The 21,326-nt window shown below is 40.5% G+C and overlaps 3 protein-coding genes across 3 annotated transcripts in view; 1 reads left to right on the top strand and 2 right to left on the bottom strand.

Moving 5' to 3' along the window:
* dis3l (DIS3 like exosome 3'-5' exoribonuclease) overlaps positions 1-6,346 on the bottom strand; it is a 28,787-nt gene extending 22,441 nt beyond the window's left edge. The window contains exons 1-3 of the mRNA XM_052063873.1: positions 6,079-6,346; positions 4,407-4,560; positions 30-158 (exon numbers count right to left, since the gene is read on the bottom strand). Of these exons, the coding sequence (XP_051919833.1) occupies positions 30-158; positions 4,407-4,560; positions 6,079-6,208 (413 nt within the window). The 5' untranslated portion in view covers positions 6,209-6,346. The remainder of the gene's footprint in view (positions 1-29; positions 159-4,406; positions 4,561-6,078) is intronic.
* LOC127599794 (ras-related protein Rab-11A) overlaps positions 1-21,326 on the bottom strand; it is a 180,330-nt gene that overhangs the window by 16,285 nt on the left and 142,719 nt on the right. The gene's annotated exons all lie outside the window — the stretch shown is intronic.
* LOC127599708 (multiple epidermal growth factor-like domains protein 11) overlaps positions 8,760-21,326 on the top strand; it is a 145,915-nt gene continuing 133,348 nt past the window's right edge. Inside the window, 1 exon segment of the mRNA XM_052063863.1 lies at positions 8,760-8,935. The gene's annotated coding sequence lies outside the window, so the exon portion shown is untranslated.

Genomic DNA, 21,326 nt, shown 5'->3' with positions numbered 1-21,326 from the left:
GAGTGTCTGTTTTTTCAGGAGCGGCTCACCTTGTCTGCCACTGTTCTTGACTCTCCCCATTCTCCCGCTGACAGAAGGAAAACTCTTGGAATTCATTCGCAAACAGAACACAGTCATGTCGGGGGTCTTTGAGCAGGTTTCGCAAGCGGTTATATTGCCTGCACAGACAAATATCAACAAAGAAAAAAAAAAGAGTGAGACAAACAAGCAACAATCCTTTTCAAATACAAATGTTTTGCCTGACAGGAGGAAAGTAGTAAAACTCAGGTGGTGGTAGAGATAAAATAATTAGCAACACCTCATTGATGATCAAATTAATTAGGGCTGTCACAAACAAATCGTTTGAGAGTGGATTATCCTATCAATCGGGCAACCTCGTCACTATCATTTTATGGAGACTACTAAAAGTAACGTCACGTCATTGCCACGTGTAATAAATCAACCATTTGACGTGGCTGTATTACGATCATCACATACACTGTATATCAACTTTACGCTTCATCTTTCAAGTGGATTAAATTACAGTTAAATATAAAGGCAACGCTGTTACTAAAAACAAAAAAAGCAAATCACGGAAATTTGTCAGTTGTCTCCTTGCCCACGGAGAGTGCACACATGGGTGATGACGCATCACATTCATGTCTGATTTATATCCAGAGGGGCCCAGGTAGGATTTGAAAAAAATCTGAATTTTATAGTTCACACTGCATGAAAACGCATCACATGTTATCAGAGATATTCGAACAGCCAAGCTTCGTTCCTGTCCTGACGTAAATGCGCAGTGATGTCGTCGCATACGCACTTTAAAACAGCAGTGTCTTATCAGAGTTCGTCTCCAACGGGAGGACTTGTTTTTAAGTATTTGTAACTTGTTTTAATCAATATGTTACTTTACTAAGAAGGTTAAAAGTATCACAAGTGCCGTGGTAAATAGACTGTGCTAAAGAACTCCATCCTGATAAATCACACGATGTTCACATCGATCTGCGTGTGTCACACGGCTGATCGGATTAACGGCGTGGAGCATGTTTAACGGCGGATCGGAAAAGATCACGTCAAATTTAAACAGGTGGCTAGAGATTTTCATTCGGAAAGGTTTCAATCAGAATGACAAAAAACACTAAATCTCCATGTAAACGCAACTAATAACAAAAAGGTTGGTGAGTAAAAACATCAATCTCTCTCGTGTGATATTCATTGTAGTTGTTTTTTTCCATAATTAAACAATACCAAATAAACAACAATAATTGGTTTAGAAACAATAATTAAGAAAAAAAACAGTTTTGCTTGAAGTGGTGTTTTCTAGTTGTTCTAGTGACGTTTTCTACTTCCGATTTGAGCAGTAACATTGGCTGCTGATTACGCTGCTCTCTTGCTCTCATGATTGGGCTCATAATTTGCTTGCATGGTGGAGTCTATATGCCAGCCGCATTTTCCTCAGCATGGTGAAATGCCATTTTTGTAACCTGTCAAATATGAAGACTGTACAATGCGGCATGGATCTATTTGACACTGACTTCAACATTTATTATGTTTGCTTAACAAGAGAAACAGCTTCAGTCAATCTAAAGCACTGGTGTCAAACTCAAAGTCCGGGGGCCAGATCCGGCCTGCCACGTCATTTTATGTGGCCCGTGAAAGCAAATCATGTGCGTCAACTTCCGTGATCCTTGCGCAAATCTGGACTGAAAATTCAAACTGTCATGCGTAATAAATTATATTGACATTTTGCTATATTTTGGGGGGAACAATAATTGAACAAACAACAAAAAAAGAGTAACTAATTTTAAAACTAGTAATCCATAAATTTGATTTGTTGTGTACAAGTAATAATATGATGTAATGATTAATGATTCATTCGGTTTCACTGTCGCAACGGCTCTCCGAGGGAAGACATAACTCCAAAGTGGCTCGCGATAAAAATGAATTTGACACCTCTGATCTTAAGTCACATATGTTGTGTTTCAATAGAGCTCATGTGTTCCAAGGACCACACAATGTAATTTCTGATCCGGTATGACATCAGCATGACATCAACGATTTCCACCTAACATTGTAAGAAGTAAAAGTTCATCAGATTAACGATGCAACATTTTAGAACAGCGCAGTCAGCATAAATGTTCGACAAATTGCAATGAAACCAGTCAAGTGGGACTCCTTATTTCTACAATATTCATCAAGCTCGTCAACAGCACTCCTGGATGTTTGTGTTGGAGAGATGCATTTCAAGTCACCGGCTCATTCTCATCTAGCTTCATCAGCAAAGCTCCGATTTAACGAGGGTGACCGCTGTCAACTCCCGTACAACGGCCTTGCTGTATAAAGCGTTTAGTTAGATATATGATCAGACTATTTATTCCAATTTATTTCACCAAATGAGTTATTTTAGTATTTACATTGAAAGTTATTTAATTTTGAACAAAAGTAATCACTTTTGCGCCGAGTCGCTGTTGTTGTGGACCTTTGTTAAAGCTTGAAATGACTTTTAAAAGTTAGAGTTTAGTCATCAGTCCTTCTGACCTCTGAACTTTTAATAACCAACCTCCGGGGCTCGTTCAACTTGTTCCAAACCATTAAACTGCATCATGGCAACCAGAGAGCTGCCTTCAACGACTGCACCACATGCACGCCAGCCACTGGCGGATCTACGAGTCAGCAGTCGCCATCGCTAGCAAATTCCTTGGCACTCCAGTTGCCTACCTACTATCGGCAAACAATCTATCAAGAATAAATTACTCAATTCAAAATTGGATTCTAAATGTTCTCTGAAATTCTGTCTGCCTTATTGTCACCCCATGACAATTATTTTTAACTCCTAAGGTTAGTGGATGTTATTAAAAAGGATACTGTATACTGAAACAAGTTTAATGAACAAGAATAATATTGATGAGACAAAATAACATGAAGGTACTGATTGCACCTCTTCTCAAAGCCATCTTTTTTTTTTGTCTCCATCAAAGTAATGACAGTGTCTTGGTTCTGCATTTGGATTTAATAGCCGGCTACTCAGTATTTGATAGTACTGCACCAATGAACATTGGCATGGCGTTTATAGTATTGCAATTTATTAAAAAAAAAAACCTCCACAAACCCAGACTGCAAGTACGGTGGATACAACTAAAGTCTCTTTTTTCTTTCCATTCATTCTACACAAACAGGCACAACAACTTCAACACAGGCTGTTTGTTCTAAGGCTTGCATATTTCTTAAAAAAAAAAGATATCGAAAAATGTATTGCTCACTTATCATTACAACTCCCCCGCACATAAGATTATTACTTTCTTTATCCCCTATAGCCCCCCCCCCCCCCCATATAATTATGCATTTCCCCCCTTTTCCTTGTTTCTATTTTCAGTTTCCAGATATCGGCTGGCACCTAATGAAGCAACTGGGCGTTAGAAATTATTTGACTTGAATAAAATAAAAGAATCACAGTTCTTATGTCACCCATGTACAGTATTTAGTTCTGCGAGAAAAAAAGAGCCTACTAAGGCAAAGACAACAATTATTGGTGGGTTGTAATACAGCGAGCCATCTAGTACTTTTTAAGGTTTACCATTGCAGTTTTATTGCAGTTTGAGTCACCTCGGTGTCATGTGGTGTAGATTTTCAATACCAGTAAATAAAAACAACACACTTTAGTGCAGGTGTCACCAACATTTTTGAGGGTGAGAGCAACTTCATGTGTACCGATTGTGTGAAGGGCTACCAAATTGATACACGTCTGAAATAACATTTTTTTTTTTTCCATCTTCCTAACCGCTTGATCCTCACTAGGGTCGCGGGGGGTGCTGGAGCCTATCCCAGCTGTCTCCGGGCAGTAGGCGGGGGACACCCTGAATCGGTTGCCAGCCAATCGCAGGGCACACAGAGACGAACAACCATCCACGCTCACACTCACACCTAGGGACAATTTAGAGTGTTCAATCAGCCTGCCATGCATATTTTTGGAATGTGGGAGGAAACCGGAGAAACCCGGAGAAAACCCACGCAGGCCCGGGGAGAACATGCAAACTCCACACAGGGAGGCCGGAGCTGGAATCGAACCCGGTACCTCTGCACTGTGAAGCCGACGTGCTAACCACTGGACTATCGGGCCGCCCGTCTGAAATAACATATTTGTCCAAAATACCTTCAATAATATGAGGATGGGTTATTTTTAATACTTGATGATTTAAATTGTCAGACTTTGATCGTGTTTCGAAATGTCTCACAGTACTGCCAATGTTTGCATTTTTAAATCATAATTTCTACTAGCAAATCACAATGTCCAGGCACTGGCGGGCTACTCAAGTGGTCTTCACGGGCTACCTGGTGCCCGCGGGCACCATGTTGGTGACCACTGCTTTAGTGCTTTATCAACTATAATGACGGCAAATTAGAAAAAAAAAAACAAGTGTCCACACCTGCGTCCTTTGCAGTGATAGACGGCTTGGCAGGCTGTCTGAGTGTAGATGATTCCCTGCAGCTCTCTGAACTCCAAGATCTCCTGGTAGTCAACCACCACTCTGACATCAGGCACCACATAGTGGGTCAAATCTCCCGGCAACACCTTGCCATCTGTGAAGGTTGGATAGGGAATCAAAAGGGAAACACTTTTGTTCTCTTTCCTATGCAGCCACTGGATTATTTAGTATATGGTATATTTATTTTCTTTAAATTGTCTCTATACTACAGCCATGACAACTTGCACTGGCACAGACAATCACTTATTTACATTCTTGTCACCACGAAAACATCACTTGTGTCGTCCAATGTAAGATCCGCATATAAAGTGAGACCATTACATACATACATAATGCTTGTAAATGCAAATATTATTATTGCATTTGTAGCCATCGTATACTTTTCATTGTGATCGTTGTATTTTGCACTAACCTCACTGCAGCATGGTGTTCCAAAGTATTCAAAAGAGCAAAAATAGCCACGTACTGTTGAGAGTAACTTGACAAACGATGAACCTTCAACATTGTATTTAACTGAAGAGATTTTTCAGTAATCTTACCTATTTAAAGGAACACACGATTCAAAATTTATTTTCCTTCATTCTATTAGGTAGTGTACATAAATATTAAAAGTACAAATATCATAGGTGTCTGATTCTGTGGGGGAAAAAAGGTTAAGAGGATTAATAATCAAAATGATTACACACCCTGTACGCTGCCATACTGATGATTTATAATTTAAAAAAAGACATTTACAGCGGTAATGCATTTTTTTTTCAAAGAAACATGGAAGCTGTTTAAACTGTGGGACTACTTAATGACATCGTGCAGCATTTTTGTAGCACAACAGACCAGGAAACACATCCAAAAAATGCAGTCTGGTGCACAGTCAGTACATAACACGTCTCAGGAATTACGTGAACCTCACAAATACAGGTTTGTCCAACATGGCAGCGTCCATGTTATGTAATTGTTTTGAAGCTTAATAGACGTAATTTTTTTTCAGTGAATCATATGCCATTGGTCTTTGCAATTTTATTCTTTATACACAGTACTGATGAATCAAAATGAATTTTGAGCGGTGTGTGGCTTTTAAAGGTACAGTGTGTAGAATTTAGTTACATCGAGCGGTGAACTAATAGAATGCAACAAGCCAATATCGAAACGCGTGCATTTTAAAGCACGCGCACTGCGGAGCTGCAGAGAGACCATACTTCGCAAACCCACCACTATTTTCTTCTTCAGAGGTGCAAGCTAAACGTCATCACAAACAATTTCTAGTATTCCCTCAAGTGACTGCACAACTGCATTGCATTGTTGTTGCATCTGTCGCAGAAAGATGGCGGGCAAAACAAGGCAGCCTCTTGTTTTATATTTAGAGATTACTTTACCTACAATTACATTGAAATGTTTACCTTGGTGTGATAGAACATATTGTTTTGAATATTAATGAAATTAATAGTGTTTAAAAAAAATTATGAACATTGAAAAAATCAACATTATATCCACCGTCTCTTTAACGCTGTCAGATAATACATTTCACCAACAGTTCTGCTCTTGAGTAAAAATAGTAGCTTCAGTATATGAATATGTGGCTTTAAAAAAGCACATTCACTGTTTGGATCACGTTTACCGTTGTCACAGCCGGCAAGACACAGAGAGCTGTAGCATGGAACTCGCTCCCTCAAATAATGTTCGCGGACAACACGGACTTTTCGCCCCCGGCTGCTCTTCAGATGGAGAATTTTTTCTGTCTTAATCATTTTGTTAAGTCAAGAGGTAGGCAATATACGTACGTCAGGATGTATTCGATATCTATTCGACTGTAACGCGAGAAAACAGTTGGAAACATATTAGCTCAACTGCTCGGAAGTGCAAAGACGGGCATAACAAATGACGTCACGACGCAACGTCAAAACCTTTATTCAGGTTCTATTGGACATAACGGTGTTATTTTCTTTGCAAAAGAAAATACTGTATACTAAATTACCAGGGCAACAAATGCATGTTAAACCATTACTATAGACCAGCTTAAGACGTAAGAAAGTTAATGGCATTTTTTGGACATTTAAATCGTAATTGTACATTGTCCATGTACAGTAGTTGCTTTATTATTGTTTATTTAAACATTCATCTTCCGATCTGCTTATCCTCACAAGGGTCACGGGGGCTGCTGGAGCCTATCCCAGCTCTCTTCGGGCAGTAGGCAGGGGACACCCTGAACCGGGTGCCAGCCAATCGCAGCTTTATTATTGTTATTTTTCATTCATTCATTCATTCATCTTCCGAGCCGCTTGATCCTCATTAGGGACGCGGGGGGTGCTGGAGCCTATCCCAGCTGTCTTCGGGCAGTAGGCGGGGGACACCCAGAATCAGTTGCCAGCCAATCGCAGGGCACACAGAGACGAACAACCATCCACGCCCACACTCACACCTCGGGACAATTTAGAGCGCCCAATCAGCCTGCCATGCATGTTTTTGGAATGTGGGAGGAAACCGGAGCACCCGGAGAAAACCCACGCACGCCCGGGGAGAACATGCAAACTCCACACAGGGAGGAATCGAACCCTGCACCCTCTGCACTGTGAAGCCGATGTGCTAACCACTGGACTACCGGGCCGCCCAAATTGAAATGTTATCTTTACTATTATTGCTATTCTTTGATATGACAACGCTGAGCATGTACCAGATGCAACACGTTATTTTCATGAAACTTTACAATAGTTGACATTTTCAGATGATGACTTCAACAACATTCCTTGAAAACAATCTCACATCAACTGGTGAACTATTTTTATACAAGACCCGCGGCTAACCACGTGGTCCTTCGGGCTATACCTGGTGATCACGGGCACCACAGTGGCTGCTGACATTTTACCAGTCAAAAAGTTACAAATCTGCAACTATTGGAGGTTTTTCCCAACCTTTCATGAGCCAAAGTGGTAACCATTTTTTGCAGAAAAAAATCTAATTTCATGGTAATCCACCAAACAAAATGCCACAAAAGTATGAATATTGAAATAACAACAATCTTGTCTCACTTTACTTGCAAATTTACTTAGTTCGAAATTTGGCCCTGTTTAGTTGAACAGAAAGTAGATGTACTTGCAGGAAATGACGATTTAGAGCAGGGGTGTCCAAACTTTTTGCCAAGGGGGCCAGATTTTATGTGGTAAAATGTCGGGGGCCGACCTTGGCTGACATTCTTTACATTGAACAACAATATTGTTCAACAAATTTTAGTAAGCCAGTCTGTTTCATATTTCCATTTTTATTTTAATTTCAACAATCTTAAGAATTTCTTTTGGTTCATTTGAAACAGGAATTTGAAATATGACATATCAGTCAATATAAACACGGAGTGATGTCTTGTTAACTCGTGAGTGATGCCCTCTAGTGTCTAAATGCTGTTACTCATTTAGTGAATGCTATTACTCATTTAGCCACTAGAGGGAAGCAGTACTCTATGAAACATCACTCACCAGTCGACGAGACCTCAGTCAATGCAACGCGTGTTCCATTGCGCCCAACCTGCGGGCCAGACGGCACTGACTTTATGACAGGGGCCGAGGGCCGGATGAAATTCGACCGCGGGCCGGATTTGGCCCGCGGGCCGGACTTTGGACATGCCTGATTTAGAGTATTGAGATGTGAATGTCAACACGTGGAAATACACAGGTTTATTTTTTCACTCTGCAATCAAATGGAAACGCATTTAATTGTTCCGCCTGTCACTGTACCTCACCGGCATTGATAGATGAACCAAGAAATATATATATTTTTAATTCTATTGAAGTGAAATTGGAAAATTACTCACAGCATCCTTGCATGATCTTTTATCACACACTAGGTTGCCACGGCAACATGGTGGAGAATCGCTGACCTTGGGGAATCCAGTAATCCTAACATTTTTGTCTTAACCTTGCTGGGCACTATATTATGACAAGTGGCGACCATCACACCATTTTAATAACATCTGTTACAAAAAAAATCACGATGTCTGGCATTACAAAGTGAAGGCTATGACCTGTACGACCCTGACGGAATTATTATGTATGAACGACGTGTTTAATATCGTCAGTGTAGTTTACAGTTGTGTAAAACTGCACGGCATCATACTCATATACAATATTGTTTAATATCCAAGTATTGACAGTTGGCGAGGGCTCCGGAGAATCCAAAGTGCAACAAAACAAGAGTCATTTTAAAAATTCTCTCTGAAAAAGGTACCAGGCGCAGTTTATCAACAGCCGAGGCAGTATTGACGCGGGTGACTCATCTTGCTTCCTATGCTACTCTTTGGCTGCACCGGGAGAAAGGCTGCAGCAAGAACATCAGCCCACACTGAGCACAAGTTCCTAACTACAAGCATCCAATTCAGTATTGCCTTCTCACGGAAAAAAATATATACAGAAGTAAAAATGGTAACCATCGTGCAGTTTTTAAATTCAAGTTACGATAATGAACTTTTCTGAGGACGCATCGTAAAGGTAAGCGCTCAAGCTGATGTTTATAGATCATTCTTCTTTCATTTTGATGTACGTGACGCCTGGTTTCACGTTTCTTATTATTTAAAAGCACGCATTCCACCCTCCCTTGTAAACGCCGCGGTAGATCATTGTTTTCCGAAAGTGTTGTCACTTTTTCTAAGCAGTTGAATTTGGAATGTGGTGATATTTTTAAGAGTTCACTCTTAACGTAAAGTACTGTCAAATTTTATTCACTGTAATACGGTAAATTAGTATGAATATACGGTATTCTGACGCATATATACTGTGTGTGTATTTATACACACATATATAATATTTGTGAATAAACACGTGGTTGCCTCAGTAAATGCGGATAAAGTACGAAAATAAGAAGCCTCAAAATTCTGACATCACATTTGAATAACTTAACAGAAAAGTAAAGTGAGTTGTTACTGATGGTGATGCCACTCAAACAAACAAAGAAGTCCCACTGAGGCAATTTTCTAGCAGGATACTATTTCCAGAAATGGAGATATTTGATACTAATTACACATGTCAGGATGATCATTGTTGTTTGTTGTTCTTACATTGATTCCCTTGCGACTTCACAACAGACAGTCATGCATTGATTCCCTTGAGGCAGAGCAGAAATCGGACTTTTACACAGGCTCCGAAATTAGTAGTACCACTAGATGACGGACTTGAGCAAGATTGTCAGGCTGTGTTTTGAAGGTGGCTTCTGTTTTTCCGAACACTTGCCCACCGAGCTTCAAAGGTACTGAGTTCCACTGTGTCAAATAAATGGAACATTCTCTGCATTTCCTCCGAGTGACCCCGTGACAAATAACCCGATGGTAGTAAATAAAACACCGAGCCTGGCGAGTGCTTGATAGAAGTCACATTCAATTTCTGTTTTCTTTCTCCATAAGTTATTCCATTTAGTGAGAAGCTCCGCTGAGTGGTGCTCTCTACATTATGTCACAGAAACATTTGTCACAAATGTGCCCTTGCAATAACAGTAATGCAGTGTTTGACGACTCGGTAGCTTTTACTTTAATTAAATGTTTTTTTTTCTTCAAAATGAGACTGCAGGGGTGGCTACTTGTTGGCGTTGGTTGAAGTGGTGGAGCCACAGTTAATCTTAAAGACTCAGGCCAGGAACACTTGTGCCAGAGTTTACAAATACATCCAGATTGGTGTGATTCATTCAACTGGACAAAACTTGATGTTTGCTCACCTTTTCACTTTGTAATAGGTGTAATTTCAGGTTTAAAAAAAGATTATCATTGTGACCACATAAATTAAGATGTAGAAAGCAAATCTTTCAGAAGACAATATCCCTTAAGTAATTCTTAATTCTGAATGATTATCAAAATATGTGAAACAAGTTTTATGCGTGATTTCAGTGCAGCATTTCAGAGTTACCAGTAAGAGATATAAACTCATGATTGTGTCAGTAAGCTCAACAACGTTGATTATTAAATAAAGTTTTATTAGGGGGACAGCCTTAAAATAAATTTAATCTCAGAATATTTATGGCCGTTGTTTGGCATGTTAATAATATAGTTAGGAAATAAATGGCTATTGCGTGACGTGTGCCCTTCACATATACAGTAATAAATTTGTGACAGGCAGTATAATCTTCTTCTGGGATTTTCAGGACACACTGAGCATTTTCTCTTTTCTGAATGGAGCTGCTAATGTAAGGTAAAAATATTTTGACGGGCGAATCCATTCAGACCTACTTGCCAGATCGTTCGAATGTGTTTAAATACATTCAAATTTATTCGCAAGTTTGTTCAACCATACTCACAAATATGTTTGAACGTACTCGCAAATACATTGGAACATACTTGCAAATAGGTTCGAACGTCCTTGCAAATAAGTTCAAATGTAGTTGTAGGCTAAATGCTACAAATGCAGCATTTCTTTCTGGTGCCATGGGCTATTGATAGCATTTGACCTGCATTATACCAGCACAAAGCGGGCCCATGGTCGACTGGTTAGTACGTCGGCCCCCCAGTGCAGAGGTGCAGGGCCTCGGTCTTCCAGTGTGGGTTTTCTCCACGTACCCTGGTTTCCTCCCACATTCCAAAAACATGCATGGCAAATTCACGGAACACTCTAAATTGGCCCTAAGTGTGACTGTGAGTGCAAATGGTTGTTCATCTCTGTGTGCCCTGCGATTGGCTGGCAACCGGTTTAGGGTGTCCCCCGCCTACTGCCCGAAGACAGCTGGGATAGGCCCAAGCACACCCTGCGATCCTAGGGAGGATATGTGGATCAGAAAATGGATGGATGAATATACAGTACCAGTACATTAAAAATTTAAATAAGGAAATATTATACATTCAAAATTTGATGGTTTTATTTTGTCTGCAGTGCATGATTTACGTTCAGCATTTTTTTTACCATAATGCATGCACAAGTCAACACCCCATGGCATCATGGAAAAATACTAGGTTTGTAGTGTTTAGCCTAAAAAAACGTATTTGCGAGTATGTCCGAACGTACTTGCGAGTAGGTTTGACACCTCCTTGCGACTGCGTTGAAAAATATTTGTGAGTACTTTTGAACGTATTTGCCAGGAAAAAGTCGTTTTACTCCACACTTCTGTACCTCCACACTTCGGTAGTCTCTCATGTCCCCCAGTGTGGGACGAATAAAGGATACCTTATCTTATCTTGTCTTGTCTTGTCTTGTCTTGTCTTGTCTTGTCTTGTCTTGTCTTGTCTTGTCTTGTCTTGTCTTGTCTTGTCTTGTCTTATCTTATGTCGTTGAGAGATTTGGAAGCACCCAGATTGCCAACACATTCATCTGGTCTTTCCATTTTGCTTTTTCATTTCTCTGTCTCATGATGTATGTATTATTTAGACACAAATGTCAGCTCTTTTTTGAAGATAAAAAAATCTGAGCAGAAATATCTCATGTAATTCATACACGGTACATGTATGTCAATAGGATGATTCAAACCCAGGTAGGTCTATACACTCTTTTCTTTTGCTCAGAAAGATTTTGAATGTATTTGTTCATTGGGAAAGAAAAATGTACCTAAACATTTTAAATACAGTGTGGCTATTAAAGTCCATCCATCCATCCATCCATTTTCCAAACCGCTTGATCCTCACTAGGGTCGCGGGGGTGCTGGAGCCTATCCCAGCCGTCTTCGGGCAGTAGGCGGGGGACACCCTGGATCAGTTGCCAGCCAATCGCAGGGCACACAGAGACGAACAACCCTCCACGCTCACATTCACACCTAGGGACAATTTAGAGCGTCCAATCAGCCTACCATGCATGTTTTTGGAATGTGGGAGGAAACCGGAGCACCCGGAGAAAACCCACGCAGGCCCGGGGAGAACATGCAAACTCCACACAGGGAGGCTGGAGCTGGAATCGAACCCGGTACCTCTGCACTGTGAAGCCGACGTGCTAACCACTGGACTACCGGGCCGCGCTATTAAAGTCAAATACAAAAATGTAACAAAAATTTCCGGGAAAAAAAAAAAAAGTTGCAATACCTCTGAAGTTGAACCAGGCTGAACTCTTGCTTGACGCCAGTTCACAAATTAGGATGAAGATGGCACACAAGATATTACATATCACCTCAGTTGAGCGAGCATAACATTTATTTTTCACATGTTTTTGCACATTTGCCTTTTCTGATGCCCATTATTTCAAAACGAGGACCAGCCTCAACAAGGGGTGACGTGACGAAGAACATAGAAGAGCTTGCATTCAAAACAACTCGAGTGTCGCCATTGACGTCGTCTCAACCTGTCAAAGTGAATGTAGAGTGTTTGACTGTTTTCCCTTTTCTTTCTACCATTCCTGTCGTTCTCTTTACACAAGTGGCAGTTACGTGCTGCACATCTCGGAAATTGCCTTTAGAGTTAATGTATATTTTTAATGCAACAGTTTGACCCGATAAGTTTTTTAAAAAATTTTATTTGCAGTGTTTATAGCGGTCAACAAGCAAGCAGGAAATTGATTGTGCGTGTCACTTTTTTTTCTCCATTTTACTAATGGTAAAAATATGAATATGTGAAACTTGCCTATTGAAAGCACCACGTCTTTATTGTATAAGGATATGTGCTAAAACCAGGGGCTAGCCATAATATTTGAAAGTCAAAGTGTGACTTCACAAGCCCCAGTGGAGAGTAACAATTAAAAAAAAATAATAAAATAAATCACCGTGCCCAAATGTAATTGTGTTTGTTGTTGGTTCTGTAGATCTTGGTAATATTTATAAGACAGTATTCCGACCTGTGACAAAGCAGACGCGATGTTTCCAGTCTACTGAACCCTTTCATCTCGGAAGCCTCCACCTTCAGTCAAATCAATACGTGTAATCAGTGTTGATAAATGGGCGAACACTGGCCGTTGTTTCTCAAGGACACGGTCTAGTATCTACATGTTTCAGTCAATGCAGCCAGCGACCTTTGCATAAACTCATGCAGTAATTAATTAATCCATTCATCCTCTATTCAAATGCAATTATGATGTGTTTATTTTTACAAATATCAGAAATGGAAATAAAAAGCTTTCATTTGATTTGGCAGAGCATAATCAGCCGGTCACACATGGTCAAGAATTTTGAAGACGCTCCGAAGAAGTCTGAGCTCTACTTGAGATGACGCAAAAGCTAAACATCAGTCATGAAATTCAAATAGCACACGAGGTGAAGGTAAAAGGGTGAGTCCATTAAGGGCAGCAGCCCATCGGCTCTCTTATTCCTTCCGATACAAAGACAAAGTGTCGTAAAAGCCAAAATAGAAAGGCAACGTGAAAGACTTTGAGAGTGCTTCTTGCCTTGTGGGCACTCTGAGTAGACAGGAATGAGGGTGATGGACTTGAACCATGAAGACGCCCCTCGGGGCAATTGGCAGCATAACACGTTCATTAGACAGTGTTTTGTTACTTATCAAGAATGAATACACAGCATTTTACTTGCTATCAAGGCTCCATGGGTTGTTGTGTGTTATAGGTACATTTTTTTAGGACAAATGCTTAGAAAGTGAGACAGGTGTGTTTGGTGTAGCCAAGTCTAAGATTTCTTGGCAAGCAGAATCATGAATTTGCATTTTGCTTCATTTATTGTCATCCAAAGTTTGTGCAGAGACGTATGACAGCTGAAGCTCCCCCAAATCGTTTACTGCTCAGTACACATCACTCTGACCTGGTGAAAGATTACCTTGCTCGAAACACTACTTACAATTCCAATGGGTAGTTTATATAAGATGTGAAGTTACTTAATTTCGATAAAACAGAAAAGGACTGTATACCGGTCGGTCACAGTGCTTACCCTCACGTCGAGACATACTGTATAAACATTCAAGCTCACATCCACACCTTTGGACCATGTAGGCTTTGCAGGTCCAAATGCCCAGTTCTGATTTAATGACAATATTCTTTTTTTTTTCTTTTTTTTTTACTGTCCAATTCCCCTAAAATGTCAAGTAACATATATCCAATAAGCGCGTCAACCTCACAGTGCAGAGGTACCGGGTTTGATTCCAGCTCCGGCCTTCCTGTGTAGAGTTTGCATGTTCTCCCCGTTTCCTGTGTGGGATTTATCTGGGTACTTTGGTTACCTCCCACATTCCAAAAATATGTGTGGCAGGTTAATGGAACACTCTAAATTGTCCCTTGGTGTGAATGTGAGCCTGGATGGTTGTTCGTCTGTGCGTGCCCTGCGATTTAGCTGGCAACCAGTTCAGGGTGTCCGCCCGCCTACTGCCCAAAGCCAGTTGGGAAAGGCGCCAACACACCCTGCGACCCTTGTGAGGATAAGCGGATCAGAAAATGGATCGATATATCCAATATCAGTTTTTGAACAGTTACTTATAGGCAGCCGTGCCACATGAACACTGCAAAATAACAACATGTGTTTTGTGTTGTTTGGGCAGACACGTGCATTGATGTCACTGATTTGTGTATTTCAATGACCTCCGGCTCTTTATTGATGATATATCGGCCCTGTCCATTCATGCTACATTTGCATTGGCAGATATTTGATACATTTTGGATTTTGGAGCCATATTCAGAACAGGCCCGATTCCAGTCTGAAAATATTAAATTCTATACAGTACCTGCCAGGAAATGTTTTTTTAAAAAAAAATAAATCGTTATGCCATGATGAATATCTTGAATGGTGCCACTTCGCGGTAACAAGTGGGAATTGGGCACACAGCGGATGCAACCCATTTTCAATTTGCCACTAAAAGATGTCTTTTCCTTTGCTTTTTCTATGTAAAATTTGCCAACATGGAATGGGGGTTGAAATTTATTTACAAATTTTCCAGCATCCTTGTTAGTGTCGAAGGTGTACCAGAGGCAGGATAGCAGCTGTGTGAAATTGGGCAGGCGAAAGCCCGGACATTGTGTTGAAAAGTGAAAAGCATGTACAGTATTGTATACGTCACACCATTGACTAGGGCGGACATTAAAATTAATCTCATTATCAGTGTGCGGGAAGCCGAGTCAGCTATGTAAACGTACAGTACACACGGAAATGGAAATGGCTTCAGTGATTTCTGAGTTCGGTGTGTCCTCAAGAAGGCAAAGGCAAATAAATAGCTCCACTTTGGCACCTCTGATGAGATTGATTTATGCCAACTGAAAGGAGCTCCAGATTCACTTCAACAGAGACCATTTAATCTCACTCTAGAGCACCAGTGAGGTCTCAGTTTCTCTGTCACTGACTCTGCATCTTCCCTCGTCAAGCTTCTCTGTTTGCCGGTTGGTGGAAGTGCTGTTGTTTTGGCTGCCGTAACCATAATCTAACCCTCCCTTCGCCCGCCTCCTCAACAGTCTAGTCTTGATTTTTGAGTGATCTTGTAATTCCTGCTTGCTGATGGGGTACTGTGATGTGAGCAGACACGACGGAAGACAGAGCCATCCCAATGCACTTTAGTCAAATACGGTTCAGATTTATTATTTTTTTTGCTGAAAACACTCAAGAAAATGATCAAATGTGACAAAATTAAATTGTTTAAATTTTTAATGTCCATTTTCTGTGTTATATATTCTGTTTGGTTTGCCTTGGGAGTCAAGTGCAGCTGTCAAAGTGCCGCAACACAAGAAAGCAGGAAACATGTGAGTTGATGAAATGCTTGCTGTGGATGCCTACATTCTCATCTGAATGTTTAGTGTGAAGTGACTTTTTCTACTTGGACTAGGCCTTCAGATGGAGCAGTTTACTTCGTAAACCAGCCTTGTCAGGTTCCCTTCTAGAACACCCTGAGAGCTGGAAGGATTATAGTGGATTATACTAAATCGAGTCGAGCACAGCATGACATGCTCATTGTAAACTTGATTCCCTTCCTGTTCTATTCGATAGGGCCAGTAACTGTCCAAGCGGTCACCGCTGCCAACGCGTCTCAATAAGATGCGCTGCGTTCTTTACGGCAGGGTTCTTAACAGAGTACACGGACCAATGAGCACATGTCCATACAAAGTTCATATCGCAGGCATCAGGCGGAATACTTGTATTTAAAAAATCATAAGCTTTCACTCTGATGATCAGTGCAGGAGACAAATGGCATATTTATTTACCCTATACATTGCGTCGTTAAAGTGAGCAAGCCATATTCAACACTTCAGTAATTTGTGTGAAAAAAATAGAATGCACATGTGGAGTGACCAATAATGTAGATTTCTGAAAAAAGAAAAAAAAATCTTCAAATTTGGGCAGGGGAGGTTTAGGCCCCAGGAATATGGATTATGTAAATGGACGAAATATTGATTGAAAAGCACCCAGAATAATGATATACAGTGGTACCTCTACTTACGAACGTCTCTTCATACGAAACTGTCAAGTTTGAAACGCCTCAACAGGAAAATATTGCCTCTTGTTACATAATAAATTTCAAGATACGAAAGGTAAAAATACAGTATGGGCTGCAATTGTCAGCTCCGAGTTTCATGAACGCAACATACTGATAGCTGCTCTGCCATTGGCTATTACAAGGCATCAACCTGGTATCCCATTGGCTAAGAGGGACCTCTACCGAATGTGTCCAAGTGTGTCGATCGATAAATAGATAGATAGATGTACTGTATGTCTCTGCAGCGTCCTCGTCATCAGCCTCTCGGGCCATGAGGCGCTCCGATAGTTTTTTACGTGTAAATGAATCACCCAGAAAGTGTTCACCAGTAGTTGTGATCGCTCACTATGCTGATGTTTGCCTTGGATATTTTCGAAGGATTGTCAAAAGCCGACAAAAGCAAACGTCTTTGGATCACTTCTTTACAAAACGCCAGGCAAAAAACACTTCTGAGAGAGAACATGAACTAAAGAGGGCAAAAAAACACGAAGGACCCAGTTAATAGTTAAATGACCGTCATTTTTATTATTTACTCTATTCTTTGTTTTTGACATTATGCATGACTCTAATTTATAGTGCAATAATCTGATTGTAACATGTATTAGTTGCATAGTTTGATGCATTTTCCGGCTTTAGAAAACAGTCAGAACTTCTTTTGGGGGGGGGGGGGTTTGGAACGGATTAGGGCATTTACATGTGGTTGGCTGACTATAATGATTCAGCGTGCGATGAGTGATTCAGTTACTGCGGCATACGTTTCCAATGAGTGACAAAAACAAATAGGCTCATTGTCACTGTGGCACATATTCGCAGTCAGTGATTACAGAAACATACATATGACAGATTCTATCTGGTGGCTACAATGACCGTTGGATGACGCAGGAGGAACTCAAGTGCGAATGAACTCTTTCTTCAATACATAAAATCACGTTAAACGTAGACATTCACCTACTTTCATCCTAGAACGACATGTAACAGCTTGATGTACAGGAAGACAATAATGACGACCTTCAGTCTTCTAATGGTGAAAAATGCTGATTTGTGTCCTGCTGTGGATGAGAAGCACCTGCATGTGCTCAGGTATGAATTCTTAAGCGATTATCTGAGGCAACTTTCAGAGACTTTTGCTTTAATGTTTGTAGCAGGGTGACAGCAAAATACTGATTATGAATGACAGTCCACTGAAGTTTTAAACACTTGTGAGCTGTGATACGTGATACTCTACAGGCAGTCAATAATGAGAGGCTGTGAACACCATGAGTTTATCAAATGTTTTCTGTCATTTGTCGTATTACTTTTCCTACGCTGTCCTCAAAGCTTTTTAAAAAAAGTCATATTGATGACATTGTTTTCCATATCAATGTTTGCAGTAGATGTTGAAACAGTCCTGCAAGTCCAATACCTAAAATATGGTACAGCTTTGGCAGCAATAGTTGGCATTCAGAAAGATGGAAACTAAAAAAGAAAATTGCCTCTAGCAAGTACATCCTAGGAATGATTTTTTTTGCAATGCAAGCTTTCTCAAATTGAAAAATAAACATTGCTGCGTTTGACGCAGCCCCACACCCAAACAGTAGTGCTTCAAACCGGTTTAGCTGTTTTATTTAAAAATTGGTATCTCTGTAAAGTTCAATCATCATCCGGTTTATTTGAAGGAATGGTGGACCGTCTTGTTCGTCGCTGTGCGTGACGTTTTACAAATAGTGCTGATATATCTTCTAATGTGCCAGCACACTCTGGGGGGACATCACCACTCATCGACAGTCTCTTGGCACAACTTGTCTTACTGTCTGCCAATACGCTCAGTTGATCTGACTAGCTAGCATGAGAGCAAGTGAACTTGAAAGGATGATTCTGGGAGGGTAGGGAGGCAGAGCTGTTAGGATTAATCACCCCACTGAGTTTTAATACCGGATCTTTTCAGCTATAAAATAAGGGTTTCAATCCAAATTTCTCAATAAATAACACAAAGTTAGAATGACAAAACAGTGGCCTAAGCTAATGTTTCGGTGACCATCGTCGCCTATGTAAGTTATCATTCAAATTTGCAGACTTCTTACATGTTTTGGCACCCTTCAGTGTCGCGGTTTGTAATTAACTACACCTACAGCTACAGCTACAGCTAAATGTTTTATATTTTAGCTCTTGCTGTTTTTTACCTGTATCCCCCACACGATCTCGTTTTGTTTCTCACGCTGGTAGCACTCGATACGAGACCTGGCTAATGTACTGTCCAGGTGCTAAATCCGGCCCACCCACAGTCTCTGAACAACCCTCACAGTGATCATGAGTCAAAATAAAATTATAAAATATGCAGTGCTTTTATTTTGAAATTTGGACTTTTGTTTTATGAGTGGTCATTAGTACAAGGCAGGTAGCGAGCAAGAGTGACTGGGTCCTGAAAATTCAGCAATGCTTTCAAAATATTTAGTGACTTTTCTGTCCCTCTCGCAACTACTTTCCTTCAAACTAGCAAAAATGACAACATTGGTCCAAAAACATTTTTATTTCCTGCACGGTGGAGGGAATAGGGCCAAGCATGTTTGGCCAAATAATACTCTGAGTAGTTTTACAGTTTCATATACTCCTGACTAGGAACGGTAATTTTTGAGCTGTTCAGAATTTCATCGGGTCACGTTGGTACGAGTGCTTTAATGCTCCCTTACCCCCCCCCCCCCCCAAAAAAAAAAACAACAAACAAGAAAGTAAATTATTTTCTCTAAAAATCTTTACCCGCAATGACCTTTCATCCTACCTTGCAAACCACTAGTATGTATCAGGCTATTCTATATTCTTGGACTCTCAGCGAACCATAATTGCTGTCTCTGAGAAGCATTTTGGATCTAGCTGATTTAGTAACATTTGTGACAGGTCTTCCAGGGACGCCGTAATCTACAGTATACACGTCTTGGTCCCTTGACCAGCAGGCTGTTGTGCTGATTCAAGACAAATGATTTGCCGGGCATGCTACCAAGACATGTCTGAGCGCCAAGGTGTGGATTACACTGTGCTGTGAATGTAACTCGCACATTTTCCTGTATCATGTGCAACCAAAGTATGTCTCAAACAAGGAAATAAGATAAACTGGGGCAGTAAAAAAAAAAAAAAAGGAAGACAATTTGAAATATTAGTGGTCTGTAGTGAAACAGAAGCAACCAGTATTCAACGTGCGGAAGAAAAGCTGTCAACTATCGAGTCGAATAATACAATTTGGGTGAATTGCAGTGGTTCAGCGTGAATCAAGTGGCAATGGTGGTTATGGATGGATGCCATCCAAGCTGATTATGCCCTTTGGAAAAAAGGCGTGTACTGTATATGCATTTGATGCTTTTTGTAGTTTTTCAGCTCATATAGAATCATATTTCAACAAATCTCCCCCAGGGATCCGATTATTTAATTTGTTTGGATTTTGCAATGTCTTTTTCATGGCACCTGTTCGAAAGTCACATTTTCACCACTTTTCAATATTTTTAACGGTAATACGGTGAACTGTAAAAAGTAGTTAACCGTGGTCAAAGTCATGTTCAGACAAAACTCTTTCGGAATTTTCTGAACTTTAGAAATGGATGAGGGTGCCTCACAGTAATAAACGATGTGCCTCGTGAGTCTCATTTATTACCAGGAGCTGTCACAAAAGTGCCAAAGAGGTTTACTATTAATTTCATTTGAAAAGCTAAAATAGTAAAACACCCTTGATAAAAAGTGACGATGTTCATTTCCGATTGCACGGCTCAGTACAATACTTTCATACGAGTCGTCTCATTTCACGTAAGTAACGCTGGATATTGCTTTTCTTTTTTCACGTTGCTCTTTTAACAGGACCCGAGACAACCAGTTTACGTTTGGAATGAGTCTTGCCCCTCTAAAATAGCCAAAATGCCACTTCAAAGGCAAAACAAATATGCCAGGCATGTCCAAAGTCCGGCCCAGGGGCCAAATCCGGCCCGCGGTCGAATTTCATCCGGCCCTCGGCCCCTGTCATAAAATCAGTGCCGTCTGGCCCGCAGGTTGGGCGCAATGGAACACGTGTTGCATTGACTGAGGTCTCGTAGACTGGTGAGTGATGTTTCATAGAGTACTGCTTCCCTCTAGTGGCTAAATGAGTAATATCATTCACTAAATGAGTAATAGCATTTAGACACTAGAGGGCATCACTCACGAGTTAACAAGACATCACTCCGTGTTTATATTGACTGATATGTCATATTTCAAATGGTCCTTGCAGTTATGGATATGTGTATTGCTTGTTCATTTGCCTGTTGTTCGAGTCAAAGGTTTTGTGACTGTTTAAAAGTCATGGTGATACATTTTATGTTTCAAATCAATCAATTTGCACTCAGGAGACTTCTGTTTAAGAAAAAGTCAAGTGAATAATCAGTTGCATGTGATATACCTGTTTCAAATGAACCAAAAGAAATTCTTAAGATTGTTGAAATTAAAATAAAAATGGAAATGTGAAACAGACTGGCTTACTAAAATTTGTTGAACAATATTGTTGTTCAATGTAAAGAATGTCAGCCAAGGTCGGCCCCCCGACATTTTACCACATAAAATCTGGCCCCCTTGGCAAAAAGTTTGGACACCCC

Source organism: Hippocampus zosterae, chromosome 4 (genome assembly GCF_025434085.1).
Source record: "Hippocampus zosterae strain Florida chromosome 4, ASM2543408v3, whole genome shotgun sequence".
Classification (NCBI taxonomy): domain Eukaryota; kingdom Metazoa; phylum Chordata; class Actinopteri; order Syngnathiformes; family Syngnathidae; genus Hippocampus; species Hippocampus zosterae.
The sequence above is the reverse complement of the archived record's forward strand: the minus strand, read 5'-3'. Positions and strand labels throughout refer to the sequence as shown.